General features: G+C 30.1%; 3 protein-coding genes across 5 annotated transcripts; 2 read left to right on the forward strand and 1 right to left on the reverse strand.

The window, feature by feature from the left end:
* Positions 1-11164: 11164 nt before the first annotated feature.
* On the forward strand, positions 11165-13256 carry LOC109599418 (probable tRNA (guanine(26)-N(2))-dimethyltransferase). The gene is made up of 6 exons (XM_049961645.1): positions 11165-11493; positions 11545-11853; positions 11907-12281; positions 12334-12496; positions 12553-13070; positions 13123-13256. Exons 1-6 carry the CDS (start codon positions 11384-11386, stop codon positions 13205-13207), a joined length of 1560 nt encoding a protein of 519 aa, XP_049817602.1. The 5' UTR covers positions 11165-11383; the 3' UTR covers positions 13208-13256.
* A 999-nt stretch (positions 13257-14255) lies between these two features.
* LOC109599438 (uncharacterized) lies at positions 14256-15617 on the reverse strand. Of its 3 annotated transcripts, XM_049961649.1 has the most exons (4): positions 15409-15535; positions 15005-15341; positions 14523-14668; positions 14256-14467 (listed from the first exon to the last, which is right to left on the reverse strand). In XM_049961649.1, the coding sequence occupies exons 1-4, from the start codon at positions 15496-15498 to the stop codon at positions 14426-14428; spliced, it is 615 nt and encodes a 204-aa protein (XP_049817606.1). In that variant the 5' UTR covers positions 15499-15535; the 3' UTR covers positions 14256-14425. The 3 variants fall into 3 exon arrangements, with proteins under 3 accessions (XP_049817606.1, XP_019871002.1, XP_049817605.1); XM_020015443.2 differs by having other exon boundaries at positions 14256-14668; positions 15477-15617; XM_049961648.1 differs by having other exon boundaries at positions 14256-14668.
* On the forward strand, positions 15596-19817 carry LOC109599439 (DNA fragmentation factor subunit beta). Its single transcript, XM_020015445.2, has 4 exons — positions 15596-15755; positions 16910-17171; positions 17235-17404; positions 17887-19817. The coding sequence occupies exons 1-4, from the start codon at positions 15599-15601 to the stop codon at positions 18474-18476; spliced, it is 1179 nt and encodes a 392-aa protein (XP_019871004.2). The 5' UTR covers positions 15596-15598; the 3' UTR covers positions 18477-19817.
* Positions 19818-20077: the final 260 nt, after the last annotated feature.

Consider the following 20077-nt stretch of genomic DNA (forward strand, 5'->3'; position numbering starts at 1 on the left):
AATGGAGTATTTGTAAAGATATATATACAAATATTTCTTACACATTTTTAAATTGACTTCTAAATTCATCTCTATTTCACTTTTATTTCCCATTATGTTGCATGCATTCATGACATAACAAAAAAGCATAACCACCGCTTAAATATATTGTTTTAAGCCTGAACTTTTGCACATCTTTGCACAAATTTCTTTCAACATGAAATTCCTGGTCTTCAACTTCTGAATTTCGCACATGTTGTATATAAGGTTCTGATCTGAAGTGTAAAATGATTTGAGCAAGCTGGACACTGGTGGTCACAGACACGCTCCCGACAATGTTCCTTCAAAGTTGATCTTTTGGTCACCTTGCCAGTACCTTAAAATACCGTTAACAACATAAATCGCCTGGTCTTTGACCATAAAGTTTGTCTCACACATGCTGTGTGTCCAAACAAATATTTTAGTTCTGACAAATTCATAACTTTTTTCCTAACCTATTATTACTATTTAGACAGCATGACCACATTCTATGATACTGTTTCAATTTTGATACTTTCTTTGATCACTAAGTCTCAACCTACACAGGTATTTACAAGGAAAAGTCAACTTGGCATACATTTGAAATTTTGCACACCGGACAACTTTGAAACTAATCTGCTCTGATCAGAATTATAGGCGATCTAGGTCCTGAAGGAAATAGATACCCTGTCAATGATTCAAAGATTTTGATTAATCATTTTATCACAACCTATATGTTTACAGGGAAAATTCAACTTTATACACATTTTTTTTCCAACAAAAGTTTCCAGGTTCCTCCATGGACAACAAGAGGTGATTTTAAACTTTAAATAATATTTTCAACATATTTTAGATTAATTAAAATATTGCAATAAAAAATTGGAAATATTCTCTAAATATATTTAAACAAACTTAATTAAGTTTTCCCTGAACAAATAATTCAACAACTAATTACAATTTCTGGATGTTAAAGAAAACTGGATCATTCTTAGACGATTCAGTGTGTTACATAATCATAAATAAATTTCTTACCTGGTAACAAATATATTAGTGGAATAATATTTGGCTTTTTCTTGGAGAGAAGTATAGCCACACATAAATTAATTGTACAACGTGTATAATTTAAGGCTGAAGTTATACACCGCATTGGTACAAAAGTTAAATGCCAATTTTAAAATTGTTAATATGTAACATTTCTATTCTATTCTTCCAAGTCCCATATTTTACTTATAAAGTTAAGATTTTTCTGTCTTTCATACATGGTTCTTATTATTTTTTTATCAAGAAAGGAGAAGAGTCAATTTTACAAAAACACATAACATCAAAATAAAATTAAATTAAGATATCATTAAATCGCAATAAATAAAATTAATTAAAATTATGGACATATTTATACAGATCCAATGATACCATATAAAAATGTTATTATCAATATATGTATATAATAAAAATATATTTAACAAAAAAGTAGTATTATAGATCTAACATTATTATTTTTATTAGTTAATGATTAATTAAGCTCCTTTAATAAATTCAATTTTAGATAAAAATAATAAAACAATGTCTTTCTTATTGTTTACAATAATCCTAATAATCTAAGTGTTTCCAAACAACATGATAAAATTGTTTTTAGTAATCGTTCAAAAGTATGTGGTATGGTAATATCAGAAGTAAAATATATTTGTAAAGAATTAATAAATAAATCAGTTTTGCATGTAGTATATATTATTTAATAGACCTATAAATATAGAATAATAGAAGTAACATAAAAAAGAATAAAATGACTTGCCATTGCATTCCTGTTAGATAACCCAGAAGTGTACATAAGAATTAAGTAAAATTCTAAAATACGTCAATTTTTATTTTCGAAATTCAACTACAAATTAAAAAATTTAAAAATTTTCAACTATTTGTAGGTGCATGTGATCACACTTGTTAAAAAATAAAAGAGGTTATTTGATGGCATGGACTTTCGAACGTTCGACTGATAAAAAATCATTTTAACCTGTGTATCAATGCACTTCTCCCGTAAATAGGAAATATCTCGTAACCGATTTTTTATGAATTTACACAAAATATAAATTAAGAAAAAATGTATGTCGTTTTGTCTTTAATATTGTGTACTTATAGTAATAGTGGATAGTAGGAAAAGTTGCTAAATTTTCCCTCGAGAATATTGGGTTACTAGATTTTTATAATAAAAATATGAAAGAGGACTCCAATATCTCTCACATAATCGATGTTAAGTAAAAACCTAGTAAAGTATGTACTTTACATTTCAATATATCCATTACCTAGGGACCACTCTACATATATCATATTCGTAAGAGTTGATTTTTGGCACGAATATTATTATTTATATTAACGTCTTATTTTTTATTAATGTGAGAGTTATTTTAGTATTTTCGCTTATCTTGTATCCAAATCTATCGCTGTGTGACAAAATAATTTTCAGGGCTATGATACTCCCTTCCACATCGAATGTGGTAGAAAATTCTAATAAAAATAATTAAAATTCTATTTTCGCTAGCAAATAAATGTGTGTAGTAACCGCTTTAGTGAAATTGTAGTAGTGATGAGACTGGCAGCACTTAAGTATTTGCATCAGCGGTATCCGAGTACCAAATTCTAGAATAATTGTCCGAAATTCTAAATATAATAATATGTATATGTAAATAAACTTTGTATGTGGTATTTATTACTTGAATAACAGTGGTCTATAAATATCATTAAATTAAGATTGATGATATTGATGGGAAAAAGGGTAAGTTATTAAATACAGAAAAAAGTTAAACATGTGTTGTTGTTGCGCTGTATGAACAGAATGACTGAACTCCAATAAGGAGTCTTTATTCGAATTATTTTTTGTTTAACTACCGTTTAAAATATATTTTTAAAGATAATTGCACCCCACGTTTTTTCATATTTCTCTTCTTGTCATTGTGTACATATCCCAGATGTATGCAGTAGTTACACATTTTCGTACGAAATGATTCTAGCACGAATATGATTGTTCACATTGATTACCTTCAACGTATTATTATATTCGTATCAAGTGATACTAGCACGAATATAATTATAATTATTTTTTATTAATGTATGATTTGTATTATTAATAAATTTTAATGCGTATTTATTCATAAGGACTTCTGTTCCACAATTATGGTTGTTGTAATATGTTGGTTTATATAGTTTAATAAATCTTAGAGTATCCAAGACCATTATTCCAAGACCTAGTCATTTTTAGGGCAACGATACCCCGACCTTTAGAGACCTTCAACTCTATCATCATATGTAACATGATCATTAAGGTAGTATTTATACTCGGAAAAATTATGAATAGTGTCTTATATTTTTATCGAGTAGATATCAAAAAATAGTGGCTCGAAATTTTGTAATAAAACAAATTCGATTATTAATTTGTCTAAACATATTCTGATGGCAAAAAGTATGGAAACTTAAATAATTTGAATCTTTAACCATAATTAATTTTATCGAGAATTTCAATTATTAACATTTTGTGTTACAATTGTGTATATTTTTTTATATTATAAATTTATATTTTAATTCTTTTATTGTCAATCGCTGTTAAATATTGAAACTGTTGTGTACAATTGTCATCAGGCTTTAGACAAAATGAGTTGGATTTGTGCAACTACAAAAATCATTCTAAAAAAACTATTTTAGAAATCTTTAAAGAGGATCCTCGAAAAACGGACAGAATGGATTTTGTCAAAGAAAGGAAAAGTGATATTATTAGTTATTTGGAACGACGCATCAAACTTTAATAAAACTTTTTTTTAATTTAATTGATTCTCATATTGTTGACTATATGTAAACGACCAACTACACGAAGATTTAAGGCAAAATGCCAAATTCCCACTATGAAACACTAATGGTGTTTTTCCCAATCTGGCGTTGGTCCAGTATTAAAGAATTACTACCTTTAACAAAAATAAGAGAAAATTGGCAGCGGATTAGTAAAATTTCTACATGGATCACTGGTGGTCGATCTGATCAGCGGTTGAGAATAGCTGATCTAAAGCACAGTTTTAATCTCGTGAACGGTTTCATATTCTAAACATCGGTACTCAAATGGGTTACAGAGTCCTTGGATTTGAATCCATTTTGGATCGCCATAGAACATACATACACTAATATAAAAAATATCAAATAATTCTTTGATAATGTGCAAACAAAATGGACTCAAAATCCAGGAAACTTTACAAAAACTCTTAAAAGTGTATCATCATTTAAACAGTGGTGGGATAATCGGATGATTTTCAGAATCGAATATTTTATATTCAAATCAAATAATCAGTCAAATGCAAGAAATAAAAATAAGTGAATAGAAATTGGAATGCATTGTTCATTTGTTGGTAATTTAGAATACTACACTCTGTCAATTTAATAATTGTAGTTATTTTGTTATGTTTAATTTCATATACTAATTTTTTATGTTGAATGAGGTACATCGAAATTTTTAATAAATTAGTTGAAGTTTTAATAATGGTTTAGACAAAAAAATTGAAATATTGAAAATGATATAAATTTGGTAAATAAAAAATCTCAGACCTTAATTTAAAATATAAAAAACGAAATAATATATCTGACTTCACATAATCATATGGACTATAAACAATATAAGACATTTTTCACAATAGGTTCTATTATTTTATGAAACTTAAATAATTTGAATGACTATCGATTTTTCGTAATCAAATATATGTCCCTTTAAAGAAAGGTACTTTTTACCTTTTAAAGATTGACAATTTTTTTAATCCAGACAAAACTGTATAAAATTATTTAGGTTATAAAAATATTACAGTTTTAGCTTTGTACGTATAATTAATGAATAATGATGCAATTTGTAAATTTGGATTTTGGGCACATATTGATCACATATTTCTCCAAAATTTAATAACTGTTATATTTATATATTCATGTATGACACACTTTTTCAGCTCACCTAGTTTACCAAACCAACCGGGATTTGTGTCTCAAATGTACAAAAATTAGTATGTTTATCACGTTAAGCACACCCAAATTAACCAAGAATTATAAGAACAAGTTTGTATATTTTCGCTATAAATGCTTATCAATGCTTGTTTGAAATTATGCAATAGCTTATTGTTTTAATCTTCCAAATTCACATCAATAAATTGCTCTTATATTTATAATTTTGTTGATTTTATCCATTAAATTAGGAATGGAATTTCACAGTTACAGATAAAAAGTTCTATTTTCTTTTCTGGATTTAAAATAAAAAGACTAGGAACTGTAGTACTATAAAATAAAACAAGAGTCAAAAGTAAAGCAACAAAATAAAATACCTAGGTTATTAATATTTAGTAACATATCCATTATTTTTTATTATCTCTTGACATCTGTTCATGGAAGAAACAAGATTGTCAATATCTTGCCAAATAATATTAATAGTTTCAAGAATTCATCTGAGTTTTGAAGTGTTCCTGAGTGAACTTTCCTCATTTTAAGAATTATTATGTTCCATAGATTTTCTGTTATGTTCTGTGATTATATTGGGACTATGAGCTGGCTATTGGAAGCAAAAAAGTCTTTTATAACTTTGGCTATATGCTTCGGATCATTATCGTGCTGGAAAATCTACGACAAAGACTTTCCTCACCTTACGGCAGCATACAATTGATAAGGATGTGTAAATATTGAAACCTATCCATTATTCCATTTACTAATGGCCCCATTCCAAACCGAGAAAAACAACCCCACACCATTATTCCTCCACTTTCATGCTTAATTAATCCTTTGGTGTACTTAAGTTCAAACATTTTGTTGACTGGACGTCTAATCCATCCAATCCAATAAATTAAATTTATTTTCATCAGAAAACAATACTGTTTTCCATTTTTTTCTTACCTGTCTAAAATGAAATGAAATTTTTTGGCGGGCTTTCTTCCATGTAAATTATTTTGTCTTAGCCTGTGTCTTACGGTACTAATAGACTGGTGTTAATTGCGTCGTAAATAAAATTTGATTAAGTCCTAATCTGTACACAGGCATTTTTATCTATCTTAACCACCGTGTGCACAAGCTACTAAAGACAAACTAAAATTAAATGATTTATCACGAAGATGTAAAACTTGATAATTTGTTCATAACATTCAATAATGTCATTAAATTGCGTAGAAGAACATTCAGTGGTGGCATCTTGGATTATTTGGCTTCAGAAATAATTAAAGGGCCGCATCTGATATTTTATTACTTTCTGAGATATTATGTAACAGTTTTTTATATTCCGATATGAGCAGAAAATGTACATTACTTAATGAATTAAAAATATATTGTTTCCTTATCAAACTAAAAATGAAGAAATTGCGCCTACTTTTATATTTATTTCGCCAACAAATTCGTGTAGATACGAAATAAATAGAGCTTCTGATGTCCTAAACTGGCGTTTTTGTCTTCATCCACATGTTTTTTATATTTTGTATGTGGATGGTGGCATCATCGGGATCCACAAAATTCTTCTCACGTATTATTGTATCAAGTGTAGATCCCCCTTCAGTAAAATTCAATATGTTTAATTAAGTTTTCTAATATCTCATAAAAAGAGTAATAATAATTAAGGGTCTTATTTATAATTTGAATTTAATTTTGTTCGTGTTAGCTATTGGTTAAGCTCAGTCATGAGAGGATTATTTTCCAAAGGTCATGAAGCATTTTTGAATTAAACAGAATATGTACTGTAATTTTTTAATTTAATCTAATTTATGATTGATTGAGTAAAACTCTAGCAGCTCTACTTATATTTGACCACACTTATTATATTACAATTTCAACTTAAAATTGCAACTCAATATTACAAGTGAAACTGCCTTAATTATTAATTTTAGTTAATTTTTATAATTAAGGAATATCCGATGTCGATTGTTCCAATTTTTCCTGTCTTTTACGGAGTTCGACCACATTTCTAATAATCTCGAATAAAATATATAAATAAATAATATGTACTAATATTATCTAATGGTAATGTTTACCTCCCAGACGCGAGTTGGGGCTTGATTCTGCAAGGCATTACGATAAGCGCCTCCACCACGGTTAAGCCGGTTCGTTGTGTTTCAAACGTTTCTTAGCAAGGTGTTGGTATACATGAAATCAGGGATTCTGTCTGCCCATCATTAGCACCGCTTTAGTGAGTCGTTGCAGTTTGGATTTTACTTGATATTCTTCCATAACCATGGGTTTAAACTTTAATTTTCTTTTATGACGTTATATTCTTTGCGAAATTTGTTTCATGCAAAGCTATCTTTATGATCACACTCTCTTTTAATAACTCAGGCAGTTAATGTGTGATTTCTTCTTGTATTTGGTGAAAACTATCTTGAGAATGGATGGTAATTATGTGTATCTGGGTTTTTTTGTTATTGCTTATAATTTGAACAATATCCCTCAGACTACCTCAGCAATACTAATCAAAATAATAATTTTTGTCACATTAATATCAAATATCACAGTTCAATTTGTTTTCGTTACTTATAATATGAGAAAAAATCAACTTTTACTAATAACACAAATTTAAAGTTCTTCAAATCTACCATATGTGAATAATATCCGCAGGAAAGAAAAACATTATTCGTGCACTAACGCGGATTTTCGTTTAATGGAAACAAATTATTATTAATGTATCTTTAAGCACCATGAAGTGTTTCAATTTTTCAGTAGCATTCTAGATTACTGACACACTGACGACAATGTTTGGAATCCAACGCATAATCATTTAGCAAATAAGTCTAAATTTCTTTTAACGAATCATTAAAAACTATGCAATATTTTATTATCTACTAATATATCCATAAACCTCAAATTTCTAGATTTTGTTTATATATATATATTTTAGCGGAAAAGAAATTTGGAAATTTGAACTCTTGTGAGATCGTTATTACAACTTATGTAAGGTGTTTACCACCATTGTTACAAACAAAAATTAGACTTAAAGTAGCAGTTGACATGTGCTATGTTATTCAAGAACAAAATTTCCCATCAGTCTGCCACAGAATAAACTTGAACCGATGTTCCCCACATCACGCGTAACGATAGACTCGAATCAATGTCCTCCACATCGAACTATAACTATTCAAAGGAATTTTAATAACACTTCAAAATTCCAAAGTAATGAAAACCCATAAAATAAACAATTTCGATCCAAATCAGTACTCCGAAAATTGTCTGGATTGGGGCCAGACTTAACAAGCGAAATATATGCGAAAATTAGGTAATTGCCTGCCATACATAAAATTAAGTAAACCGTCAATAAAATTACTAATAGATACAGGATATTATAATTCATTCTATTGAAAAATACGTACGTATGCCATTTGACTATCCCCAAGAAAAAAGCACAAAAGATATAAAATCATTCTTTGACCTCTTAGTACAGACGCTTCATAAAAAATTTTGCCAAGCGAATTAAAACATCCAATTATTTAAAGAACGGTAAAAAAATTCTAATAATGACAACGGAATTGAGTTTAAGATATCTCTCTTATTAGATTTCTGTAAAGCACACAATGTCCAAATATATTTTACTATTTCTGACAATTCAAATATAATAGTAATAGTCCAATCAAAAGTGTACATTCTTCTTTGATTGAAATGTTTTGCGTTATAAAAATCAAAAAACCGACTGAAACAAATAAAAAGCGTTCGATGTTATCAGAAAGAGTTTAAACTCCATATACCCATTTTACTTAACTGATAAATTTTTCTAAATCAATTCAGTAAAGCAAAGTAAATCAAAACCAAAATTTAAATTGATCATGTGAGAGAATATCTAGGAAATAAAATTGTAATTCGTTAAGATAAAGTAATTCACAAATCACAAATTCAATGCGGAAAAAATAAATTCATTTATATTTATGCTAATTTTCAAACAATAAAAACAATAAATACATTATTCTATTTCATCCAAATCAAAATATAATAACAATACCTATCGAAAGAATAAGCCATCATAGAAGTACCTAACTTGGAACAAATTCCTGAAAATTATCGAATGAAAATCAACGATTCTGATGTAGCCAGGTAGAAGTAAGATATATGAATTTAATAACCAAATGAACCTATTGAGAATACCAAAAGTAACCGAGGTCCCTCCAGTCACATGGAGCGATATCCCAATAACAATTATTTTAATCATAATCCTTATGTTATTATACACATGTTATAGAAAATCTTAAACGCAATTTGAGTCCTCAAATTCCGTCCAGGGACGACGAAAGAAAGCAATTCCCCTTATTGTTTTCTTCTTGACAAGGGAGGAGTTATAATAGCAGTTTAGTCGGCACCCTGATAACCAGTGTTGACTCTGAATACCTGACACTTTTTATCTGTGTTGTCCTAGAATCTCGTTATAATAAAAGATTTACCACCAATAGCACCAATGTATTCTTAAAAGTATCTCTCATCAGACTAATCAAATTGGTTGTCAGCCAACTTGAACGAGATCCACATTCCACCACAAATGGAGCTACAACTACTAGAGAACATTCATTTGCAAACAGATTTTGAATTATATGTTACTATTCTTTTATTAATAATAACTGTTACAGTCGAGGAAATATCCCAACCATCCTCTTTTTAAGCAGACACTCAAGAAGTTGAAATATGCTCTTCAATTTATGGTGGGAGGAGTTTGCCGACTAGGCAAATTGAGTTTATCTTATTGTGAATTATTGGACACTTGCCTTGTTTCTGTGTCATTGCAAAAACATATGATTTTCAATAAACACTGTAAAAATTTTCAACTTATATTTATATCCACCCTAACCGACATAATTCATACAAAACACGAGAAATTAAAATCTGTAATACAGAATATTAATATATACAATATTTAACTATTTGCAGATCGGAAAATAGACTGCCAGTTTTCTAATTTCATTGAAGGTAATTTAGGATCTATTAACATTACAATATTTCTTATCAAGGGAATTCCACGCTAGAACTGATGCAGCCAAGAAGACGACCACACATGCATAATCATGTATCTTTTCATCTGTTTCCCTAAAGTTGAAAAAATCAATGAATTTAATGTCCTCCAAAGTTTTCTGCAAGACTATAAACTCATCAGAGTCTTCTTTTCGAGCAATAAGGTGACAGAAACAGTTATAATCAATAGATTCAGGCAGCATATTGATGAAATCATCCCTAACTTACAATTCCGAGTTGCACCCGATCACTTTGTTGAACTTGTCAGGGGCTAATCTTTCAGAAACGAATATTGGAAATTCCAGAGGGATTGAGTTTTTATAATGAAGACATGCAATCGTTCAAACAAGCTAAGTATCTTGGAGTCGTCTTTAACACAATGCTTGTTTGACAAAGCGAAAGGAATGTCATCAGGAAACTACACCGCTATTATGCGAAAATAGTTCCACCTCCATTCCAGTTAAATTAAATCTTATTCAGGGAATACCAAGAAGTTAATTAACAGACGGCTCCTCGCTTTTAAACTAGTACCTAAACTAATATCACCAAATTCCTTGGGAAATTAATAAAACAAAATTAATTAAAATTATATAAAACGTAAAATTAACAGCTACATTTTTCAAGTCAGTACTTGGTCAGTCCCCCTTGCTCTACGAACAATTTCCACCCTCTTTGGCATATTCAAAATTAATGAACAAATAAATTCTTGATCCATATTCTATTCGTATTCTGTGGTTCTACATAACTGTAGTATGTGATATCAGATACGCGAAATACCATACCTCCACTTTAAAAAAAGCTATGCTTAACAAGGCCTCCACATATACAACACATCACCCATAGTAGCTGCTCCAAACGGTGGTTTAATTTTAATTTTTAAATTTCATAGTTTAGTTTTATCCACATAAATATTCATATAAGTTGTTGTTGTTTTAATTTCAAACATTTAGACTATAGAAGTGTTTACTTCATTTTAAAACCTCCTGGAATTTAGAATTCAATTATTTTCTTCAATTGCATGGAGGTTCTTACAATCAGTTCAGTACTTTCAAAAATACTTTAAGAACACTTAACCACAGTTATACAACCATATTTACAGTGGTTTAATAGTATTATAACAAAAGCCAATAAATAATATAAATACAAGTACGCGCATGAACAATTTGATAGAAAAAAAATATTGTTTAGAAACAATATTGTATCTGTGTGATGAAACAAAAAATTATTTATTCTTATATATGTATATTTCTTTGTTTAACACAACAACATTTTCAACTATGTTAACTTGATTTAACAAAATTGTGAAAGATATATTACATATTTGTATGCATACATATACATAAGAAGAAAGCTTATTAATCCGCACCATATTTATAACCTTAAAAAAATGTGTGGTTAGTTTAAACTCGTCAAAATATACATGACATGTTCTGAAATGAGTTCTAAAGCGATTGTGGAAGGTTTGGCCAAAATAACCACACAAGGTAGTGTGTTCTACAACCCAGTTCAAGAATTCAATCGTGACTTAAGGTAAAACCATCTAAAATCGATTCAAAATTCAAAAATTATTCCGTACTTCAGTCTTACAGTTATCAGCACATTTGCCAGAAAGTATTTGCCTTGGAAAAACAGCAATAAGAGAAAGGAAACCGATATAGTTGAAACAACAGATGTAAAAAGGGAATGTGGTAAAAAATATGAGGATGGTCTGTATTTACTTGAAGCTTTGTCAGCAACAGGTTTAAGGAGCATAAGATATGCTAAAGAAATACCTGGCATAAAAGAAATTGTTGCCAATGATATTTCTATCAAAGCTGTTGAAGATATTAAGAGAAATGTTGAAGAAAATGGTATGCAAGAATTAATAACACCATGTCAAAATGATGCAGTGTAAGTAAATATTATATTAATAATATTCTCTGTTAATTTTAGTACTTTTGTAGCATGTTAATGTATGAGCACAAAAGAACTAACCAGTTTGATGTAATAGACTTAGATCCATATGGTTGTCCATCAATATTTTTGGATTCAGCAGTACAAGCAATAAGGGATGGTGGATTACTTTTGGTAACAGCCACTGACATGGCAGTATTAGCTGGTAATTCCCCTGAAACCTGTTATTCAAAATATGGTGCTCTATCATTAAAATCAAAGTATTGCCATGAAATGGCTCTCAGATTACTGTTGCAATGCATTGAATCACATGCCAACAGATATGGCAGGTATATTGTACCTTTGTTGAGCATTTCTGCTGATTTTTACATTAGGGTATTTGTGCAAGTATTTTCTGGAGCACACCAGTGCAAGTTCTCTACAAGGTATATTTTCAGATAAACAAATAATAAATAAGTTAAGTTAATGATATTTTAGTAAATTATCATATGTATACAACTGCACTGGCTGTGATAGTTTTGTCTTGCAACCTTTGGGCATTGTGAAACCTAATGAAAAGCATCCGATGCAAGTCAAATTTTGTCTTCCAACCGGACCAAAAGTTGACAGAAAATGCGAACATTGCAACAGCTCATTCCACGTAATTCATTACTCAAGATAATTATAAATACAATTAAAAATAACATATTTTTTTAGGTTGGTGGTCCGATTTGGTCTGCACCAATACACGAACCGAATTTCGTTCGCGAAACCCTCTCTAACACTGAACAAAGACTGGGCACATACAAAAGGATACAGGGAGTTTTGAGCATGGTTTTGGAAGAATTAAACGATCGACCCTTGTACTACGTATTGGATAAACTTGCGAGCACCCTTCACGTTTCTACACCGCCGATGATCACCTTAAGATCGGCAATTTTGAATGCCGGTTACAGAGTGTCGTACACGCACATGCACAAAACGTCCGTGAAAACTGACGCGCCCCCCAGAGTTATCTGGGACATAATGCGTTGCTGGACGAAACAAAACCCAGTTTCAGAGAAGCGATTGGTGGAAAATTCGCCAGCGAAGAATATCTTGGATAAAGAGGTGGAGAAGGAATATAATTTTTCAGTGCATCCGGAGGCGAATCCAGCTTCAAGAAAAATGGGATTTTTACGTTTTCAGGAGAATCCTTTGCCGTTTTGGGGACCTGGAACGAGATCTACTGCTATGTATGTTTTTTTAAGTGACTTAAGATCGTTTAATGCTGGTTTAATTTTGTAGGGTTGGGGATGAAAAGATGGCAAAAAGTAAGAAGAACCAAGGCAAACGAAAAAGGGACGAATCACAAGATAATGACCAGAATTGATTTGCATTTGATGTGTTTTGTATAGAAAATAAAAAAAATATAAAAAGAATTGAAGTAATTTGGTATTCCTTTTTAATAAGGGTTCTTCTCTTATAATTCATTTAAAATATACTAAATTTGCTTTTACTTAAGACTAGTTTCAATATTTGTAGATGAAATTAAAAAATGTTATATGACTTAAAGATATATGTTAAAGATAGGTTTACCTTTGGTTAACAATTATGCTTAATAAGACGGAAAAAAGGAATATACGAATGCTAACGAAGATCTGTAATAAAAATTAATATTTTATCCATTATTCTCTTCATATACAATTTTAAAGATTTTTCAATTCTCCAATTTATGATTATAAGTGTGTAGGTATCTAGCAATGTTCTTATTGTTTAATATTTTTAAATACTTATTAAATTGAGTTTTTTATTTAAGTCAGTTAATTTTATTAACTATAACAATATATACTGTGTCATTTGGAAAGTGTCTGTTAAATTTTCGTTTTGTGTCTTTTTATTAACCTTTCGATTGTTGTAATTGGAAATTTATTCATGACGGTAATGTATTCTAGTCAATTTTAATTTTGTCTTGGGTGAACACTGATGTATTCAAAGATAAGTTAACAAAACTATAAAAAACGGACATTTGCGTTAACGTGGTTCTGAATCATAGAACATAGTTTTCTATGAATTTTTTTCATTAGTTCTTGTTATTGTAAGATCTAAAATATATTTTTCCATTTCAATTGTAAATTTAATATATTCATATAAATTGTAAATTAGATTTTTTTAAACATTTAAATATTTTATGTTTTATATTAATTAAACTCATAATTTTTAGTTTAGGTGGTGATTGTTTGTAAAAATCAAAAATAATCGCAATCGTTGGTGACTGTTGTGTCCGTGTAAGTAGGGTACTTAATCCAACATATTTCAGTGAGGAAAATAGAACCACTTTTTTCAAAATACACATACTTTATTTGATTGTAAAAAATTATAACAAAGAAATAAACACCCCTATTAATGACCAATATTATATATGAAGTAAATAACACAGATTATGTTGTTTCACTTAAATATATTATAAAATAAATCTTTATTTACAATGAATAAAATTACAACTTACAACTAAACACAAATTAATAACTAAGTATATTTTTATCTGGCAAAAATTTTAGAAATTTCAAGGGTTTATACTCAACTTCTCTAATTTTCTGTATGACTAAGTCTAACATTTTATCATGCACTTCTTCTTTACTTTTGCTGGCATCTATAATTTCCCATGTAGGCTCAAAATTATATACCTTTTTAAACAGATGCTTTACCTTTCTCTGAATCTCAGTTTTCTCATAGATTTCATTACCAAATCCAGGTCTTTGTGCCAATGTTTCATCATCCACCATAAGTAAAAATGTTAGATCTGGTTCTGGCAGTCCTGATTCTGGCATTTTGCACCAATCAAAAGACATATCTGAAAAATAAATCAGTCATTATGAAGAGCTTATTTAAACCAACATTGTCTTAAAATTGTTTATTTTCAAGATCTTTCAAACCTATGTATTCATATTAAAAGGAGAATATGCACAAATTGCCTGTGTATATGCTTAGTAAATTATGTATATTTATGTTAATATTTCTCAAATTAATTTTCGTTTATGATTTGAGAGTAAGTATGAAATCTCATTAAAATGAACATAAATTTTAAGAATATCAAATATTTCACAATTAAATCAAATAACACATATCTTTAAGATTATAATTAATAATATAAAATGTATCAACTTTGCATAACAACTTTAATACATACTTTTTTTAATAGAAGAAAAGATAATTCCTGAGTAACTATATCGGTCAATGATCCAAGTAGTTCCTTCAGCCAAAGATTTTTGTATTTCGTGCATTTTTTCCCATCTATTGGCGGAGAAGAGTAAATGCACAGCTTCGTCAGTCAACTTGATCTCCTGCTTCAAATACTGATCAATTATATTTCCTATTGCTGTTGTTCGATCAGGAAAATTTGCCTTTTGTACAGTGTAGTTTCTAGCCTTTAGACTTTGAGTTAATAAATTACATTGTGTCGATTTTCCTGATCTGTCTACACCTTCCACCACTATTAAAGCTCCTCTACGTTTCATTATAGATGACTATCAGGAAAACAAAACAAATATTACAAAATGTATCTACAAATAATCAAGTCGACAACGTTAACACCTTTTGGCGCCAAACAGGTTTTCCAACCATGTGGAAGAAAAAAAAATTCGCCATATACAAAATCTTACCAGTCTCATTATTCAAAATCATTCAAGGAATATTTGAAAACTTGCTTAAAATATGTGAATATTCGATGTAATATATAAACAGTTTTCCAAGGTTACAGAAATTACCGATTTTCTTTGGGAACATGCGCGTTTCGTTACGCGGAAATGGAAACCTGACAATGACATTGGCCCAGTTGACCAGCGGCAACGTTGCAGCATATAAAGTGCAGCACGCAACCAAGTTTGCATCAGTCCTGTTTGCGTTGTGGTTGTGTGTGGTCTTCAATATTTGCGTTTTAGGTAAACTATTAGTGTTTCCTTTTGCTAATAAAGTATATTAATTATGTTTTCTTTTGTTTTATTTATTATTTCCGAGTTCCTAGTACGATTTTATTATGTTGAGGTGTCCAGATTATTTCAGGGTCGTCATTGATTTTGCTAGTCAGCGAAAGTCTTTGTTAGTGCATTTCTGGGATCGAACGTTTGCGCTTTGTACGTTTCAATTATAATCTTTGAGTCGTTGTGTTTTCACGCGTTATAGAATTGGAATTGTAGAAATGCAGTAATTACGACCCACGCAAATTAGTTGCTTTATCGATTTCCAAGTTGTTTACATTATGATGTGCATAATTTTATCATATTAACTTATTTTATTTAAGTTGTTTATTTAATTCCCTACAAATATATTATTTTAGTGAATTAGTTAATGACGAACAGTAATTTCCAATACGATTTTAATTTGAAGAGACTAGTTTAAAAATTTATTATTATTAACTTAAATAAAATATGTTTATTTAATTTCCTACAAATATACTGTTTTAGTAAATTAGTTAATGACGAACAGTAATTTCCAATACGATTTTAATTTGAAGGGACTAGTTTAAAAATTTATTTATATTAAATAAAATATGGTTATTTAAATCATTTGTTGTAAAAAAATAATTAAATATATTATTTATAATTAATAATGGTTTTCTAATACATTTTCAATTTGAAGAAACTTATTTAAAAAGCATAATTAATTTTTCTATCATAAAAAAACAAATATATTTTATATTTCACATGATTTTTAACAATCAAATAAAAGAATTTTCAATATTAGTATACTTGTTAATGACAAATAATAATTTCTATCAAAGTTTTAAAGGTGAAAAAACTAGTAATTCATTATGTTTTTATTTTTTACTTTTCTCGTATTTAAATGTATTTAAAATAAAAGTGCTTTTAAAACTAGTCTATTAGTTGAGGGCGAATATTAATATCTAATACGTTTTTAAAGTGAAAAACAAACAATTCAATAAATATTTATTTATAATAAATATATAAAATTTTTCCGTTTCGTAAATGTTTAAAAATACAAATCATATTCAATTTTTAGTAACCGTGTTTTATTATTTTACATGGTTTGGCAAGCACAATCTCGTGCATCTTTCCAATGAGAAATTTTCTTGCAGAAATGTCGACCAGAGGCTTTAAGGTGACAGACGCTGAACGAAGAACCCGTGTCGGAATAGCGGTACGTAACTTTGACGATCTGAAGAAGAAAACGATCGACAAGTTCAAATTGAAATTCTCCTCGACGCAAATCACGTTTCAAACAACCGACGGCACATTTGTCGAGAACGACGACTATTTTCAAACATTGCCCCCGCAAACCCTCCTCATCTGGGTCAAAGAGGGTGAAAGAGCTGATACGGACGCGGAGATACTTTACAGGTGTTTTTTTTTCACTGTTTCTTCCGCCAGAAGGCGATACTAAATTGTTTTGCTTTTAATTAGGACGATAAGGGAGGTGAATGATGAGTACTTGAGCGCCGGCGAGAAAGTACAGGAGTTTTTCACGGAGAAAATGAAAAATAAGGTGTTCAAGCTGGCGGAAGTTTTGCGCGGGATCGATGGGGACAAGACGAAGCTGAGCGCGAAGGCCGAACATCCGGAATGGTTCGAAGGTAACGCTCAAAACAAACTAAATATTTTAGAACTAAAATTACTACATATTGAATTTTGTGTTTATTAAATAAGTATAACATATATCTGTAGTAATTTTAGTTTTGTCCTCAGTATCAATTACATAAGTATAGGAAATATAAGACATCAATCGATAAGCTATAAATAAAAATATCGTGTGGCGGACGAAATTACCAGAAAGAAATTGGATATAGCTCAAGGGATTGTTGTATTTTAAATTAATTCTTTTAATTCTCGGGATGAAATTGAAAACGAGTGATGCTGGGTGTTCTAATTCAATTGGATTAACATGTTCAAAATTTTAATCAAGGTACTTCAACTGACGAACGTTCTTTGATTAAAAGTTTGAGTGAATGATAAATTCCTCTTTGACGTTAGAAAGGAATAATTGTGCACCGATAAATATTGAAAATTTAATGAAACATTTGAGGCACAGATAATCCAACCGTTTTAAATGATACAGGCCTCGACACCACCGCGAAAACAAAAGAGGAATACATGTACAGGCGAGCACAGGACCGTATACGGACCTATTACTACAAAACAAAGGACGACCTGACCAAGTTGGGCGACATGCCGCGTTCTACCTTACAAAATTTACTAAACGAATTGCAAACTAGACTTAAGCTGTGTAAATACCAGGGCCATTTGTTCGACAGGGGCCATGCCGGTGGAGACACGCACCTGAGCAGTCTATGCGACGCGACGGGCTCGTTCTTGTGCCAGGGTCGCTGGGACAAGTCCACTTGTCTCTACCATCCGATCCACGCGATCAATCCCTACACCAGTAGGGAGGAGCGGATAATATTCCAGACGTGGAACCTGGACCACACGAAGGAACGGTCCAGGTCGGTGGTGCCGGCCATCCGCACCGCCTTACTCTCCAATTCCAAACACATTCGCGATCGAGACGATAACGCTAACTGTTCCCTGGATTACAAAGCTATTTTTAATGATCTCTTCACGGTGCACAACATGAAATTCGTGCATATTGTGTGCCACGACAAGGGGGCGCATACTACTCAAATCGCCGGGCCCTACGTCATCGAGTAAACACGTCTTCTATTATTGTCGAGTTAAACCACAAATTATGATACAGAGACATTAATAGAAGAACTAGGAAATCTTACGCAACATTTAAGGCTGACTGTCAGTATAATGCAGGGTGTTACGTTCCTTTCTCTCACCCTGCTTATACGTCCTCGTCCCCAAAGCTCAGACGTGCCAAACGTTTTAGTATTATGCCCCTATGACCTCTCTTATAAATGACAAACAATTAAGGTGTATTTTCGGTCTGTTTTCACCTGTGATCAAACTTACAAGTTACTCGTTCTGTGATATATTAACTTTTTTGTATTGTGTTACTTACATGCTTAAAAATGGATTATTAATTACGTCCGCCAGCATTTGCTAGTTGCGTTTAAAATTAGTAAATGGTATCCTTGTCAGATATAGCAGAGGCAAAGTACTATAAATGTCAAGAGTTTCAAAATATGGCGATGGAACTGTTTGAATCGTGCTTCTTAGACAATACTTGTTAAATATATATATTTATTTGCTATTTTCAAATATTCTATATTTCGGAACTCTATGTAGTATTAAGGCTGTAAATAAAATTAAGAACAGAAATGTTCTTTATACACCCTAGCGGCAGAAAATTACTAGTTTAGACTAATGTTGTAGTTTGATTATAGGATAGCTCTAAGTTAACTCTTATACAGGGTGTTCGAATTTGTAGTGTGAGTTTTTGAGATATATCAATCAAAATCTCTGCTATTCCAACCCTGTGAGTTTTGGGGTAAATTTGTTGTAGAGTTTAGAAAAATATATCTATAAAAATTTTACTGCCATTTTGAAAATTCATATCCTCGTTTTCAAAAATGGTCACTTTACAAAAAAAATATGAGCTTAAGGATGTATTCATTTTAATATAATATAGTAGATATATGGAGACATATAAGCAATATTTAGTTATTTTTTATATTAAAATTTATTGTTGTTTTAATTTGATCAGTATAAATAAAATGCTTGTCAAATATAAATGTGATTAAAATAGAAAAAAGTACATGTAATAACGTAGTGCTTTCAATAACCGCTAGGAGCTTGTGAAGTATTAACGAATTTGTGTTGTAGTTGAATTATAAAAATGTTTACAATCGTTAATACTTTTTTGGGCAAGTTGTAATTGCTTAGGCAGCTTAAAAAAACGTAGATGTTATATTTCTATACAGAAAAATTAGCGCCAAATATATATATTTGATGAAATACAGCAAAAGTCATATCACTTGTAGAGTAGTAACTATTTTATTATTAACTGTGTATAAAATACATACGACTGATGTAATTTTTTGAAATACTTACCCTGTTTAAAACAAATAAAATGTGTCATGAGCACTCTTTCTTTCATTTTAAATCCTGAAAAGTAATCTTAATTTTTTAAGGTAAGTATCTACATTGTATACTGGAATAAAAAACTTTTTTTCTTTGTAAATTTACTTCACTTAACACATTTTAAGCGGGTTGGGTAAAAATACCTCTCGAGAACTGTTGTCTGTCCTTTTTTGAATGTACTTACTTTAAAAGCGGGGTAAGATAATTTTACTTTATTGGTTTACATACGGAACTGAAAAAATTATCAATTATTTTTTGTTATG

This window comes from Aethina tumida, chromosome 1 (genome assembly GCF_024364675.1).
Source record: "Aethina tumida isolate Nest 87 chromosome 1, icAetTumi1.1, whole genome shotgun sequence".
Taxonomy (NCBI): Eukaryota; Metazoa; Arthropoda; class Insecta; order Coleoptera; family Nitidulidae; genus Aethina; species Aethina tumida.